The sequence below is a fragment of the Drosophila sulfurigaster genome, chromosome 2R (assembly GCF_023558435.1).
Source record: "Drosophila sulfurigaster albostrigata strain 15112-1811.04 chromosome 2R, ASM2355843v2, whole genome shotgun sequence".
Classification (NCBI taxonomy): domain Eukaryota; kingdom Metazoa; phylum Arthropoda; class Insecta; order Diptera; family Drosophilidae; genus Drosophila; species Drosophila sulfurigaster.
This window is the reverse complement of record NC_084882.1, coordinates 27,939,714-27,956,638: the sequence shown is the minus strand read 5'-3', so window position 1 is coordinate 27,956,638 and position 16,925 is coordinate 27,939,714. Positions and strand designations below refer to the sequence as shown.

The 16,925-nt window shown below is 36.0% G+C and overlaps 1 protein-coding gene across 5 annotated transcripts in view; it reads left to right on the top strand.

The window, feature by feature from the left end:
• The window catches only part of LOC133836011 (cytotoxic granule associated RNA binding protein TIA1), a 77,084-nt gene extending 60,547 nt beyond the window's left edge, over positions 1–16,537 (top strand). For 2 of the 5 annotated variants that reach the window (XM_062266262.1, XM_062266266.1), the window contains exons 4-9: positions 1,906–1,981; positions 2,085–2,181; positions 6,888–7,077; positions 7,583–7,984; positions 8,414–8,567; positions 11,431–16,537. In XM_062266262.1, coding sequence (XP_062122246.1) covers positions 1,906–1,981; positions 2,085–2,181; positions 6,888–7,077; positions 7,583–7,984; positions 8,414–8,567; positions 11,431–11,472 — 961 coding nt within the window. In that variant the 3' untranslated portion in view covers positions 11,473–16,537. Of the gene's footprint in view, positions 1–1,905; positions 1,982–2,084; positions 2,182–6,887; positions 7,078–7,582; positions 7,985–8,413; positions 8,568–9,343 lie in introns of all 5 variants that reach the window. The other 3 variants (XM_062266263.1, XM_062266267.1, XM_062266265.1) reach the window with 2 other exon arrangements.
• Positions 16,538–16,925: the final 388 nt, after the last annotated feature.

Sequence of the window (16,925 nt, the reverse complement as noted above, 5' to 3'; positions counted from 1 at the left end):
CAGCAGCAGAATCAGCAACAGTAACGAAAGCAACAACCAAACTTGACTTAATTAACTGCTGTTGAAGCGAAAACTTTTAAACTGAAAATGTCTGACAGAAGGCTTCTTCACTCTCCACTCCCCTCTGCCGCTTTCTGTGGCATGTTCTGCCCGACGGCGGCTTGTCAAAAATGTTGCCCAAAAATTATTTGATTTTTGGATTACGCGCTGCTTGATGCTCCTTGCTGCTCCCTCCCATTTTTCTGTTTCGGATTGCCTCTCATTATCGGGGGCAATTTCGAATGTTAATAATTCAAAACTCATTAAAATGATTATGGCTTTGATTTGGCCGAGAGCCTTTTAGCGATTTCGCATTCAGCGATGTGCTAATGAGTGGCGCATGTCCTTTGATTGGCCTCCCTACGACTCCTCCATCCACTCGTTGCTAGCCCTTAAAGAATTACTAAAAGGGAAACGTTGGCCACGCAGTCAGCCAGTTAAAGTGCCCTCAATCAGTTGGTAGCTGGTGTATCGATGCCATCGCCTGCCTTGACGCCTTATTGAGCAATCGATTGGCACCTTTGTGATACATATCGCTGACATCATTATCATTGATACGGAATGCTCGCACGACGCCGACGACGACAACGACAACATGCCGCAGCGGTGCAGGCAACCGGAAATGGCAAAGCCCACGTTCCGTCCTGATTATCTCACTCTCGAGTCTGTCTTCGTCTGTCTTTCTGTCTCTTTCTCTGTCTACGGCTTGAATTGTTTGACGGCAGCTGCTGGCAACGCGTTCCGGACTTGAAATAACTTTCTTTTTGGCTGCTGGTATTAGTCCGTGAGTTCTGTTAGCCAAGATGTCAAAACGCTTAATGCAAACACCGAGCCGAGGCGAACTTGGTTACAGATTCTTGGCATCCGATACGGATTCGGTCGTGCGGCTCTTGCTGGGATCAGCGACGCGTCTGCTGGACTGGGGTATGACTGCGGTATGCGGGCGGGGGGACAAACGATTTCTTTGTCAAAAGTTTTATGCGTGCGTCGTTGTTTGCCCTTTTTTTTCTTGCGTTGGGTGCGTGTATGTATGTGTATGTGTGTGTGTGTATGTTTCTTGTCCTGTCTGAGGTTTAACTGCCTGTTGTTGTTGCTGTCGTTGGGACGAACTTGGCGCATTTCAGTTCCGTTTTGTTAAATGCGCGGCGCGTGTGAATATTTAATAAGTCGTCTGCCAGCCTGACGGGCTCACTGCGTCTCTCTCTCAACTCTGACGGCGTTTTACTTATCATAATCATAAAAAAGTTGCCGCGGCCAGCGTTAAGTAAACTGCCAGGAACGGCGGGGGTAATTGCCAAAGTTTTGCTGGCAGCTTAGCTTAGTTGTTGCCTTGGTATCAGCCAAGAAAACCAAAAAAGAACAAGAGAAAAAAAAATGTTGTTCGACTCTTGCAATTGCTGTGGGAAATCAATTTGAAAGCCGGAAGCTTGGCAATCAACTAAATTGCTCTAAAAGTGACGAGATTAAAGAATTTTTATTAATAAAAAACCAAAAGCATAAACGAAGCCCTTGGACTGCGATTAGAAATTGTGTGTGTGTGCGCACATAAGTCTTCCATATCAAATATTCTAGCAAGTCGAATTCGACTTTAAGTTTGTGCCTGCCGCTTGCTAAAATTTAACTGCAAAGATAAATAGAAAAGTTCTGAACATGAGGTCAGATTTCTAATTTCCGCCGTACAGCGACGACAACCAAAAATAAATAATACCAAGAGCGAGAGCGAAACGGCGGAAACCTTTCAACAAAACTCTCGACAGCTGTTTCTGTTTTGCCTCATAAATTTGCATAATATTTTAAAGTTGCACGTAGCTTAAAGTTGACTTTGGTTTGAAACGACTTTTGATTTTCTCATTTCATTCTTTGCAGCGATTGTCGCGTTGTGCGCGATCCACAAACCTTGAAGTCGAAGGGTTATGGATTTGTGTCCTTCATCAAGAAATCGGTAAGCATTGAAATGCATTTTTATATAAAAAATTCGTTTTTTTAAGCTATTTTACAATTCTTCTTCTCCTTCTCTCTTGTGCTTCTGATACCGACCAACGCAGGAAGCTGAGAGCGCCATTACGGCCATGAACGGGCAATGGCTTGGCTCGCGCTCAATTCGCACGAATTGGGCTACACGGAAACCGCCGGCGAGTAAAGGTAAGGAAATCATGACTGTCACCTCGGCCTGGCCCGGCACTTCCGGCCGCTGGTGCGTACGACCACGACCGAAGCGAGGCCAAGCAGCAGGTCAGCCAACGTTCGTTGTTATAGTCGACGCGTCGTTCTTATTACAGGAAATTATGACAATGAATGCCAAAGGTAGCAGTAGCATGACACGGGTCAAAGGTAAACGAGGGGGCAAGTGGGGCGGCAGAATGAAAGAAAGACAGAGAGGAAAACCCACCTGCTATTTATAAACGTGTCGCAGCAAATTTTCTGCCAGATTATGTTTTCTTAATATTTGCTGTTGTTGTTGTTGTACGCATGAAATGAAAAACCGCACGCGCTTAATTTCCTTAATGGCCTGGACCAAATTCGGTTTAAACTTTTTTCAATTAGTCGACGTAGGACAAAGACCCCAAAAATAAGGACGAAATGCGACATATTCTATTTTGGTGGGGAGCTCGACGAGCAAATCAATTTTCATTTAGGCCGAAAGCGACAGACAGACAGACAGAAGTTTAAGGGATGTCGAGGCTTCGAAGCATTGTTAACCACAAAACTAACTGTAACTAGCGTAATCATTATTAACAGTTGCCAAACATGCGCGATGGGGGCGTATCGTTTGTCATTCATAAATCAAAAGTTAACGCATATTTGCATGTTTTAACATAATTTTTATTTGTGCCCTGAGAAAAATGGGGGAAAGTAAAATGAGAGGGTGCAAATCAGATAAATAAATTTTGCCAACACGAAACTATTATCATAAAAGACACACACACACAAAGGATAGAAAATTTCATGGTTATAGAACAAACATTCCTCGGGATAGACACACACACACACACATAGACAGCCACTCAAATAGACACACACACAAAGAGTCAAGGTGGAATTTATCGTACGAAGGAAGGTCTGACATGTTGAAGGGTTCTACCGACCAAAAAAAAAAAAGAGGAATAAACTATGAGCATGAATTCTTTTTGTTTTTGGTTTTTTTTTTTGCATTTATATTGTTGTCATAAAAAACGCCTATGAAAGCTTAAGCGGATTTTTATTGGTCTCATTGTTTATTTGCCTTTGTCACGGCTTCGTCTCTCGTTTGTGTCTATTGTGAGTGGTAGTTGGTTGGCTTTGTGTATGTGTTTCTGTGTGTTGTGTGTGTGCGTGGGGATCTTTTGCCTTTCGGTTGTAATACAAGTTATTATTAGCAATTTGGCAGCAAAATAATTTGGATATTTTGATGGTTGACAGCGCCCCAAACTAGTAGCTGACTTGGCACTAAAATCGACGACGACGACGACTTAAACGCGACAAAAAAACTCAACTCGCAAAAGATTTTACACAATTACGAGGCTGCCATTTAGTTGACTCTCTCTCACTCACTCTCACGAGAAAGGGTTATATTCCATGTGATGCGTGTGTAGTACAACATATAGTATATATAGTACGTATATATTGCCGATTTTATGGCCTGTCTAGTTGTTTGGGGGCGCCTGCTGGCAGCCTTTACGATTTGTAGCACTCAACTCATTTCGCATTTCACATTTCGCCATTTGGAATTTGGGCATTACTTGATGTTTTACGCTGCCACTTTGCTAGCTTCAGCGTCAGCTTCAGCGTCAACTACCGCTTCAGCCTCCCACTTCAGTGGCTGCTTTGGACAGGCTTGTTCTGGCATTTTTATGTTTTAAGCAGGCTGCACATTTTACGGCTCTGGCAATCAGTCGACAGTAGTAGTAGCGTTTAGTGAGCCACTCACTCGCTGCATGTGTGTGTGTGCTGCCTCCTTTTGTAGCCAAGATTTACGAGCCGACGCAATTGCGCATTTTACAGTTGTGACAATTTTGGCGTCGCTTTGCAATTTTCTCCCCTTTTTTTTTGATGTTCTCTTTCAAAGGGGTATTCTAAGTTTTTAGCCGGAGCGCTAATACATTATTAATCAGCTCAAAATAGCGAAAATAAACACAGCAAAGTTTTGCGACACAAGTTTAAATTACTCATTAAAAATGCATTAAGATGTATCTAGAAATTTGCAAACATTTCTGACATAAATTGAAGATTGACTGCAGAGTATCTGCTAGTTCAACTCACTCTCTTCCAATTGCACATACTTGTTTTATGTGTTTTTCCGTATTTTTTTTTGCGTCCTTAGCTATTTAGAGCTTTCGGGTTTATAACAAACGCGTTTGGCATTTTTTATGACCGAAAGTGAAGCTCGTGACAAAAGTTTTTTGGGCAAAGAAAGTTTTTCCTTTTGTTAACCGATTCGCAGGCTTGAGTCGGTTTCAATGCATGCCATAAATAAAGGCCAAAATACTTACAAGCTCATTATGGTAATAACTTAATTAACCTGAAACAATATGCCAGACGCCGACGTCGACAATGACGACGACGACGACGACGTTGTATGACAAATTTCTGTGCCCAAAACTATTTGACTTTTGACTGGAGAAACCCCGCACTCCAAAACAGACTGCCTTCAAGTGGGGCGTACCTGTAATGCTTGGGTGCAAAACTTTGAGCAAATTATTTAACAGTATGCGTGGGCAAGCTAGAGAGTCTAGGCTAGGCAACCAAGGCAGCCAGGCTGCCAGTCGTAGTTGTCGCAATAAATCAACATTTTATGCCGAGTTGCGCACAATTAAGTAAAAGTTGAAATGCCTCAATGCGCTCAATGCCAAAGAAAGTTCCCAGCTAAAGGTAAATTATAGTATATATATGCTCAGACATAAGTACATACACAGTCTGACACAACTACAATATTTTAGCCCGGCAGTAAATAATTTGTCAGGCCAAAAGCAAGCTGCAGATTGTTGAATGCCTTTTGGGGCTGGTGACACAAAGTGTGCTTTAAAACTTACATTTGCCACGCCCCCGTTAACGCCCCGCTCATGTTTATTGATTAGTTTAACAATTACTTGGCTCAATTCGTCGTCGCTTCAATTAAGTTTGTGGTCTTTGAATAATGTATGCAGATGATTGGCTAACTATTTTCACGATGTCCGGGTAATAGGTCATTAAAATTGCAGCTTGCTTTTTTGGAAGAAGCAAAAAGAGTGGCAAATGGACAGACAATCACCTTGGTTATTAATTATTTAGTTGCTTCGTGATAATGCTATCCACACTTATACACACCGGAGCCAGGGGAAACCATATAGCTGAGCAGCATTAATTTGATGCAGACATGAAATGAAACGTGTGCTCAAGGATAAAGCTCTGCATAGAGAAAGAAATACGTTTGTATATATGTTATGTATGTATATTTCCGAATTTAATTACACCTATTTAAAAGCGTAAAGAAACGAAACGAAATGAAACGCGAAGCGAGAAACGAGAAACGACAAACGAAAGCAAAGGAAAGCAAAGTGCAAATTAGTGAAACATTGCGCTCAAAAGTATGCAACGCCCCACAACAGTTTGTGTGTGCGTGTGTGTGTGTGTGTGTTAGTCGCATACATTTGTAGCAAAAAGCTTTCAAAAATATTTGCAAGCTTGTTAGTTTCTACGGTGCACCCTCGACTGGGCCTTTGCTTCTGTGCAAGTATTGTCCTGTTGCATGCTATTGAGCCATATTTTCGTGTTTTCTTTGCCTCGCTCGCTCGTTACACTTCTAAAGCAAGAGGTAAGAAAGAGAACGCCTGAAAGTATGCAAAGGCATTTTAATGGGAGGGTTGGAATTGTGGCATTACATAGCATTTGGATTGGTTAGGCTTATGCGATAGAATCCAATACGCTACACATTCTTTCTTTCTTCGTTAGTATTGCGCCTGGCATCTTTGTGCAATAATTTCTGAGGGCAATTCTGACCGAAAAATTCCAATTGAAAATGTTTGGCAAACAAACTGCAACTAATCATGCTACAGTTTAACGCTTTGGCTATCGATTGTTATTGTTGTCGTTGCCGTTTGTCGTTGCTGAAGGGCAGCTTGAATGCTTCGTAAATTGTTGAAAACTAAACAAAGACATAAACACGCAAGGCTGACATTATTTTTAAAAGTGCAAATTTTGCTTTAACCTCAAAGGAAGTAATTAGTGTAACTTTTGCATACAAATACGTGTGCACCCAACAGCAACAGCAACCAACAACGATGTACAATGGCAATAACAACAATAATAACAACCAGCAGAAACAACCACAATATGACCAACAATGTGGGTTGCCTGCAAACTATATCAGAAAAAAAACACAAAAAACACAAAAAAAAACACTGAAACATATACGAAAAATATAATAAAAAATGCAATAACAAGAGCAACAATTTTAAAAATGCAGCAACAACAATTGAGCCAAGCGGTAAATGGTGTCGCACAGCAATCGCACACACACACACACAAACACATACACGTATACATGGGCACAACCTCGAACACATTGACTAAGTGTATGCGGTTATTTTAATTACCAAAACGTAGGCAATGCCGTTGTCGTTGTCGTTGCTGTTGCCGTTTTATTCCTGCTGCGGGCAAAACCCTTAATTAATTTGCATATTAATCATGCAGTTGGTTGAAATAACAGAAACAACAAGACGACGCGAAATCGCGAGTGTATATGCTCGCCACAGCAGAGGTAGAAAAACTGCAGTCATTAATTGTGGCTTGATATCAAAATGTGAAATGAATTTTTACCCCTTTCTGCAAATTGTTGACAATCGTTGGCGATATCATTTCATTTCAAACTTTTTTTTCCTTTCACTTCACAGAGAACATCAAGCCGTTGACTTTCGATGAGGTCTACAACCAGAGCAGTCCCTCCAATTGCACCGTTTATGTGGGCGGCGTCAACAGCGCCCTCACCGCACTCAGCGAGGAGGTGCTGCAGAAGACATTTGCTCCCTATGGCGCGATACAGGAAATACGCGTCTTCAAGGACAAAGGATATGCATTTGTGCGGTAAGTTTAAACCCCAAAAAAAGCTGTGATTATTTATATTTCATTAAAGATTTACAAACTTTTATTTAATATTCTTAACTACACGCATTTTTTATGTTTTATAATCAAATTTTAATTTCAAAAGAACTTTTTACTTTATTTTCTTTAACCAAAAGGCAATAGAAGAAAAGTCACTCTTCATTGTTTACTATTTATTGATTTTCTTTTTATATTATATATCGAATGTTAATTTTTTCCTTCGTTGAGTTTGATCTTTTGTCTGCATTTTAGCATTGACATTAAAATAAAATTGAGCTATTAGGGTTATATTTAATTCCATATTATATTTGATACAATATTTTCTAAATCATCTTAGTTTATTACAATCTTAAAAGACTAAACTAAAAAGATATTTAAAGTTTTTCGTACTATTTTGTTTATCAAATTAAAAATACATATATTTCTAAGTAAATACATGACAATTCACTTACTTAAACTTCCAACTTCCTCTCTTTACTTGCCACAGCTTCTCTACTAAAGAGGCGGCTACTCATGCCATTGTTGGTGTGCACAACACCGAAATCAATGCACAGCCCGTAAAGTGCTCGTGGGGCAAGGAGAGCGGCGATCCAAACAATTCGCAGACCATGGCCAGCCAGGCATTGAACAGCGCCGCCGCTGCCGCTGCCGGTTTTCCATATGGCGTGAGTGCTGCGGCAGCTGCTGCCGCTGCCTATGGCCAGCAGTTGGCTGCCACCGGTTGCTGGTACTCACCGACGCCAACTTATCCGGCTTCGTCGGCCACCGCGGCCGCTGTCACACCAGCAGCGGCGGCGGCCAGCGCTGCGGCCGTGCAAAATCAATTCCTGCAGGGCATCCAGGGCTATCACTTTGGACAGTATGGCGGCTACCAGCAAGGATATATGGGGTACGTAGTAATCTTGTTCATCGATTTATGCGTAATTATTTCATTAGTCTGATGTATGTGAAGAGAACGTAGGGGAGGGGAAGTTAAGTTGAGTTGAGTGCGTTGCTCTCGCTATTCACACACATTCACACTCACACCTGTTCACAGCTTAGGTGTACTTAGCTCGCCCCGTTTTGTGTATGTGTATGGAATGATTGAACCGCCACCAGGGGGATGGGCAGCGACAGCATGACGGATGAGTGAATTCATTTGCTAATTGCTAAAGTTTTCATTCCCGAGCTGTGGCGTATACCCGGCGTATACGTTATACGTTATACGTGCACATTCGTTGGTAATTTGTCGTAGTCTCTGGGGGAGATTTGCAGTTGCAGCATAGATAAAAAAGAATCGCTTTCCTAATGCTTCTGCGCATGTTCTGGCTTATTCCAGAATGGGCGTTCAGATACCAGCCACCTGGCAAGGCGTTACCCAAGCTCAGATCTCGCCAGCCCAGCAATTGGCAACGGGCGTGGCAGGCACAGCCATACCACAGGCTGCCGGCGTTGTTGCCTATCCGATACAGCAGTTCCAAGTGAGCCCACAGGTATGTACAGAACAAAACAAACCCACACACACTCACACACTCCCTACACACACACACAGTTGTTGTATATATAATAATAATAAAAATGTCGCACATTGTTAGAATGTGCCTTGAATGTTTTGAATGCATTCTCAATTCGATACGTTTCGCTTATTTATTTATCTATCGATTAGTTGCGTTCAATTTATATTTCCATTTGTTTGTCTTATTTTTCCAGAATATTTTCAAGAGTCTTTTATTGCACTTTTCATGCGCTATGTCGTATGTTTGTGTGTCTCTCTCTTTGTTTTATGCAAATTTTGTTTATTTACTTTTGCCTGTGAGTTGCTTTCAAGCGCATGTGTTGGAGTTTATTTTGAAATGCTACTGCAAAAATATTATTAAAAAGTAACACAAACCGTTGCAAGTAGGTGCAGGCTGAGACTGAACAGGGATATTAATAGCAAATACTCATCATCTTGAGCTTACAGGACACCAACTTAGTACAGTTTCTTCTCATTTCGTATTCAACTATTTTTGATTACTTTACTTTAGGCATGTGTCCTTGATACGCACTATAACTATGCTATTTTATTTATTACTCGCTTTCGATTACAATTCCTTTCTTTTTTTTACTACAATATAAGTGTAGATTTAGCTGAATATTTTATTTTCCGTTCTTGGTATCGTTCACAATTAAATGCTGCTGCTTAAGAATTTTCTCTGCATTTGAAATCATTTTATTCTGACTACTATTTTTTTTCCAATTTTTACTAACACCCATATTATTTTTTAAGGTTTATCCTTTACTTTTGCAGGCACAGTAAACAAGCAAAAACAAATACCTATAAATATACAAAGAAATCAATCGAAATTTTTAAGTACAGCAGAAGTTCTGAAACAGAAACAAAACCCAAAAGTCAGCTGTAAATAAATGCGAAGCGCCGATAAAAAAACAAAAACATTTGCAAATTGACGAGAAGTTCGATGCGAAGTTTCGACGAGAATGTTGAGTGCTGCACCCAAATGCAAAAAAAAAGCAAAAAAACAACAAAAAAACAAATGCCAAAAAAACATAGAATAACCACAGCACACACCACACACAAAACACATATTGTTGCAATTGTTTATGATTAATTAGTGCATAAACAGTTGTAAGCGGCCCCTTTTGAATAAGCCGCAAATGTGAAAAAAATATGACAAAACAAAAAGTTAAATACAAAAAAAAAAAAACTAAAGAACAAAGAATATAAATAAAATATTAAATACATTTGGTATCCTAGTTGCTTATATCACACACAAAAGTCACACACACACACACACACACACACACAAAAACACGTCCCCACATTCACAATCAGACTCGCAAACATATGCATAAATTCGTGTAAATTTATGCTTTATATAAATGTGTTAAGCATGCTGCGTATAAATAGAATTATAATTAATTGAAGAATTGAATGAGAAAAAAAAATTTCAATGAAAACAAAGAAAAACACAAAAAATGACAAACAAGAATTGCGTACTTAAATAAAAAGTAATTTGGTATACAAAAAAAAAAAAGAAAAAAAAGTGAAAGCCATAAATTAAGTATGCTGTATTCTGTGCGTTTATTGTGCAGAACAGAGGCTATAGAACACTCACACACACACACATTCATTTATATATCAACACACACAGAGACAGATGCAGACAGTAACCTCGGTGTACATGTGTATGTTTTAACGTGGAATTAAATTAAAATAAACATAATTAAAAATGCGTTAAAATTAATTACGCGCGTGCACACTCACAGTTAAAGACACGCACACATTCGCACTTATTTATACACACACGGACACACATATGCTATAAATTTGTTTGTGTGTGTATGTGTGTGTATGACTGACGCAGACATTGACGCAAAACGCAGACGTTCCCAGGAGTCCCCTTGACAAAAACGCAAATACACATAAAGTCAGACACACACCCACACACACACACACACACTTTTGTAGCATATAATTTAGCATTGCCTACTTTTATGCGCAGCTTTTGATAAACGCTTAGAGCAAGTACATCACAATGATAATATACACCTAGCACTAGTGCCTATTACTATCGTAGATCTAGTTGACGACGACGCCGCCACGTCTGAAGACCCTCACACATACACACACACAACGACACACTCACACATACAACTGCCAAGCCATATGGTGTACTCGACATTTCCTGCTATCATTTTCCTATAACTAAAACGCAACTAAATGTTACAAATACTCAAAGTACTTTATTTTGTGATTGCTCAGTAATTGAAAGACATGTTCCTACAAACGTCTACACACACACTCACACACACCACACATAGACACACACACACAAATAGCAACAATAGCACTCGCAGCTAATAGTATCTGAGAAGAAAAAAAAAACAAAAACAAAGTATAAGAAAATGTTTACAACTGAAATAAGAAACAAGCAAAAATTCAAAGTCCAATGCAATCCAGCCACAAAAAAAAGCTTAACTCAAACTCCTATATAATCGATAACCGATAACCGTTAATCGAAACCGATACTCGATACTCGAATGGCATCAAGCTTTAGTTTTTAATCTGTCTCACAGGCTTTGTAATAATAATAGCAGCAAGATCCAAACTTGACACACTTGATATATAATATAATATTTGTTATTCTTCTTAGTTTTGCAATTATTTTCGATTATGCTTATGATTTCATTCTTTTACAAATTCAATTTCCAATGAAATTCAATTAAATCCTCTGTACAAAGCAACATTACAAAAAAATTTCCACATAAATATTAAAAAAAAAAATTCTCATTTTTGAATATTTTTCTACCTGTCTAAAACGTATAAAACGTATTTTGTATATGTTTTTATTTCAGTTGCCAGAAGATGAATGGTTAGCTGCAAATTTATTGTGTTAGAAAACAAATATAAAACAGACAAAAACAATGCCGATTTAATGCAAGGAAATATGTGTGTTCCACAAGTCTTTTCGATCTGACGATTTGCTAAAACTTCAAAATACAAAAAATAGCACCTATTGTCCTTGCAGAGTCTTTCAGTTTCAGTCTACCTCGTTGTCAATTGTAGACTCTACACAAATTGCTAAATTGTAAAAGGTTTGTGGAACAGAGTTTAGCTAACACTAGTGAGAATAAATGCCCAATTACACACACACATAACGTACGTACATACAGATATATACTCGTGTGTATAGATATTATATATATACTAATAAATATAACAATCAAAATATGCCATCGAATGATATTATATGATATTAGCCATAATCATAAACACACACACACATAAATACCAGTTTAATCGTGTAATCGAAATGGAAATCCAAAGATATATAATTTTAACAAGAACAGAGAGCACTCCATAAACACTGATTCGGAAAATACAAAGAAATATACCAGAAAAATACCACAAAATACCATAAACATGCCAGACAAATACCCAACACACTCAATCATATGCATATAGAGTATATATAAATGTGAATATAGAGAATAAAAAGGTTATAGAGTGCGATCTAGCATGGCTTAAATAGGCTTCACCAGCTGAAAGGAATAGAGAGACACACACACAAACACACAGGCATACAAAACAGAACTAGAAAGTGAATTAGATATACCTAACATATATATATGTTTAATGGTTTATGTAGTTGGTATTCAAAACAGAAAGAACATGCTTATATAACATACATACATCAATACATATAGCTATACATATTTTAGAACTAGACAGACATACATATACATACATAAACATAGCATACATATGTGTGTGTGTGTGTATATATCAGCAAAACATATAAATATATATACAGACACACATACACACACAAAAACGAGCAATCAAATATAGCTGCGGCACATAGTATATAATATTTATATAGATATGTGTTTATACATGCAATATATGTGGCATACATACATATATATATTCATGAATATGTAGGAGTATGTCTTGGTTGACAAATTACAACAAGAACAACAACAACAACAGCAACAAAAAATGTTCAAAATGAAAACCAATTAAAATGATAAAAAAACAGGCAAATAACATGTAATAGCTCGCATGTTGTATGGTTTATGTAGATGATGTACGTATCGAGCAATTAAACTTGATATCATTTCACTTTGGACATTTGTGTTTGATGGGACAACAGCAAGGGAAGAGGAGAAGAGAGGAAAGTTTCATGATTTGCATATGGCGCGTTTTATCTGTATTTTTATGATTTTACTTTTGACCATTTTATTTTGTGATTTTTATATTGTTAACAACATTTTTATGGACACAGAGAATAGTTGAATTTTTATATATGAATGGGCGGGATGTGCAATGCAATTTCCATTGGGGGAATGCATAACTAACTAAAGTTGTGCACCAAGTTGTCCCCATGGAAGACACAAAGACAGAACAGACAGACAGACAGGCATACATATGACATAGATGTGTAGCTGTAAGTAACTAGCGAGTTGTAATGTAAACTTAAGATGTTTTTAGCACTAGAAACTAACACGTAGTTGGACTATATGAGAGGCATTGCATGTTTAAACCAAAAACCAAAAAAAAAAAAAAAAAGATAAGAGAAGAGACAGCAAACGACTTAGATGTAGATGTGATTTTAAAGAAAAGAAAAAAAAAACAGAGCAAAACCTTGGATCGATTTAGAGAGATTGAAGCTGATGCGATTATTGCAGTTTTTCTGTTTGTTATTTTGTTTATAAAAAAACGAAAATTAAGGAAAACTAGTCAAAAATGAAAATGCACAAGCAAAACCAAAAAAAAAAACTAAACAATTTTTTGTTACATAAACAAAAAACAAAAAAAATACTTAGGCAGATAAAAATTTAAAACTTTGTTGACCAATCCATGAGAAAAAGAGTTAATGAAATTTGGCTATAAGAAAAATACAGCACATTTATAAAACAAAAGCAAACTTTATATATTAAATAAAACAAAAGATAAGGAACAAGTGGAAAAAACAACAACATGAATAATACTCAGAAAAATTATAAATTATACACAAAATATTATTGGTTTGTTTGTTAATGTTTGCGCAACATATCAGTAAAGAGTTAAACGAAATAGTTTCCATATAGATGAAGCTAACCAAACAAGTTGGAAACTTAATCGAGTAAACAAAAACCAAAATAAAAAAATACTCTAAAATATTAAGATATAGTAAAAGTAATAAATATATATATACACATATATATATATGAAGAAAAAAGAGAAAAAAACGAAAAAAAAAGTATTAATGTTGTGCAACTAATGAATGTGCTAAGACATTTATATACGTCTACATACATATATACAAGATATTTATATATATACAGTACGAGTAACTGAAGAGCATAGAACATATTTATAGGCGTCTATACAGAAGATAACTGAAGTCAGAACAGGTAAATGGGGTTTATTGTATTACGAAGTACTCCAGTAATCCATCATTATGATTTCGTAGGCTCATCATTATTATGTTACATTCTCGCAGAACAAAACAGTAAAAAACAAGTTAAGAAAAGTACAGAACAGTGCAGAAAAGAAAATAGAATCATAGCTCAATTGAAATGTTTTATAAGCTCATCATTTGTTGATACTATCTATAACTAAAATAAACTAAAACTAACTAAACTATCCTATATTCGATATATAATTTGAACTCATTTGAATTGGATCGTGTGTTGACGAGGAATTTGAAATGAATTATAAAACAAAGAAGAAGAAAAACACAATTGTAGTTGATAATTAGAAGCTGCAATTACAAATTAGTCAATTTGGGGTGTAATTATTGAGATTCGCTGAAACTGGAGCAGTTAGCAAAATTTTATGAGAAAAAACTACACTCATCACACATACATACACACTCACACACACACAAACAAACAGCACGAGATGAAGGAGAAAGATTGTAAAACGTAATTAGGGCATGTAGCATAAATTAAATGAAATTGAAAATCAAATGAAATTAACATACAAACAACAAAAGCGAAACAAAACTTCAAATCAATCAAATAAAAGTATTATTTAAGCAACAATACAATACGAGTATAAATAATAAATATATATAAATAACAACGTACATAAATATACACACAACATATATTTACATAAACCAACAAAACAATACCAAAAGGAAAATAACAAAAATGAAAAGTCAGGCCGTTTATTTGTTATCTAACAATACAAGTGAATGAATGTTACGTAATTAACAATCGACATACAAAAAAAATTCTATAATTCTGATTTCATTGTTTAACAACCAAACAACAACAACAACAGAAATGGAGCCACTTGACAGTCAGAAGAGAATTCATCATTAGTTGTCGTGTCTTGTGTGCTTAGATATACAAACAAAACAAAGGAAAACAAAACAAAAAAAAACATATGGGATACATTATTTATATAAAACAAGCAAGCAAAATATTTAAAGTTAAAACTAGCAAACTAAATGTAATAGCAACGTAAGTAAGTAAAGCTAGAGGTCCCCCTATATATAAAATATGGTAAAAAGTAAAAACGTAAAGAAGTAAATCAAAAATCCAAAATGGCACTCGAAGTACTCGTATTCGTGCGATCCAGAATATTTTTTTGTGCAATAATCCGGATGGGCATAAGCATTTTATGCATTTAAAAATCATAATAAGATTGTAGAAGAAATCAAAACGATGAGCAAACAACCAAAAGCTGCTAATAAAACTAAACACACAACAAAACAAACAAAAGACAGTTACACAGCAAATGAAAACAAACAAACAAAGGTTTGAATGGCATCAAACTGAAGACGCAGCTATGAACTGTGCAAACTCACACACACACAAACACATATACACAGACAGATACACATACATGAGTTAGTATATAGATATCGACTAAAAAGCGTATGAATATGTGTAGAATATATAAATATATATATATATACTATATGCGTATCTGTATAAACACATAAAATATGTTAAGTGAATAGCAAATAAAATAAACAAAGTATAGATATCGACTGCAGTATTGCAAATATTTTGTAGAAATTTAAGAATGTTTAAGTGTGTGTTTAGCAAAAAGAAGGACTAGAGAACGCACACACACACATGCACACCCATACACACACATAAATGACAACAAAGTCACACAAAGATACACGAAAAAAACAGAGTCGAAATATCAGGCAAATATAGAAACATGAAAACAGAAATCACAGGCATAAGCGATGTTTTAAAAAAGAAAAAAAATATATATATACATTATATATATACGATATGGCATACTCACACAACTACACACACACATATACACGATCACAAATGAAATCACATGTGAAACAACATAACGAATATTAAAAGGTTAATCAAATTAAGCATGGCAAAAACCCAGCAAAAGGAAACAAAAAGAAAATATTTATAGTTAAAAAACGAAATACAAAAAAATGACAAAAAAAAAACACACAGAATTTGGTCGCGTGTTTTGTATACCAAACGCGCCAAAAAAAAAACAACAACAAAAAACAGAAACCCAAAACAAAGCAAAAAGCAAGCAAAAATATTATACAAAATTATATACAAAAAAACAAAAAGATGACAAAAAAACGTATAAAAAATACAAAAATTATAAAATATTTGTGCAGGCTACTAAATATGAGAGGTTCGAATATATAGTTATGAACAAGGCCAGCACAGAACCTAGAGATAATCGAACAAAAAAATACAAAAATAAAAAAAATAGATGAGATGAGTAAGCGAGCAGGAGAAGAGTTTCCAGCGCGATGAATTATGAAAATACTTATACAAAGCTAAATAGAACAAAGCAAAATGAAACGAGAACAAATGAACAACAATTGCAACATATAAATGATGAACATAAGTAAAACGTAAATATAATAAATATATAAATACAAATAAACAGAAAAGGAAACATAAAGGTAAAAATTAACGGATAAAAAAACGAAAACCAAAAAAAAAAAACAAAAAACAAAAACTTATATTATGTATACATAAATATATTGAAGGAAAACAAATAAAACAAGCAAAAAAATTTTGTAAAAATAAATAACTTGGAATGTATTTTATTTGGGAAAGGAATTTGATAGCTGTGAATTATTTATAAAGAAATATGAAAGGACTATACTGAATGCATTTGATTTGGGGATTGCTTGAATATGTTTTCTGAGAGTTACAAACTGACTAATTTCAAATGCATTTTGTATTGAATAGGTTTTAAAATATTTTTAGAGAATTTTGTAAGAACGCATTTTGGCTTAAATAAGATGGGATTGCTTAGAAATATTTTCAGAGAATTATTAAATAAATTTCTAAATGCATATTATTTAGAATAGGCTGACATTGCATGAGAGAGAGGATGGCAA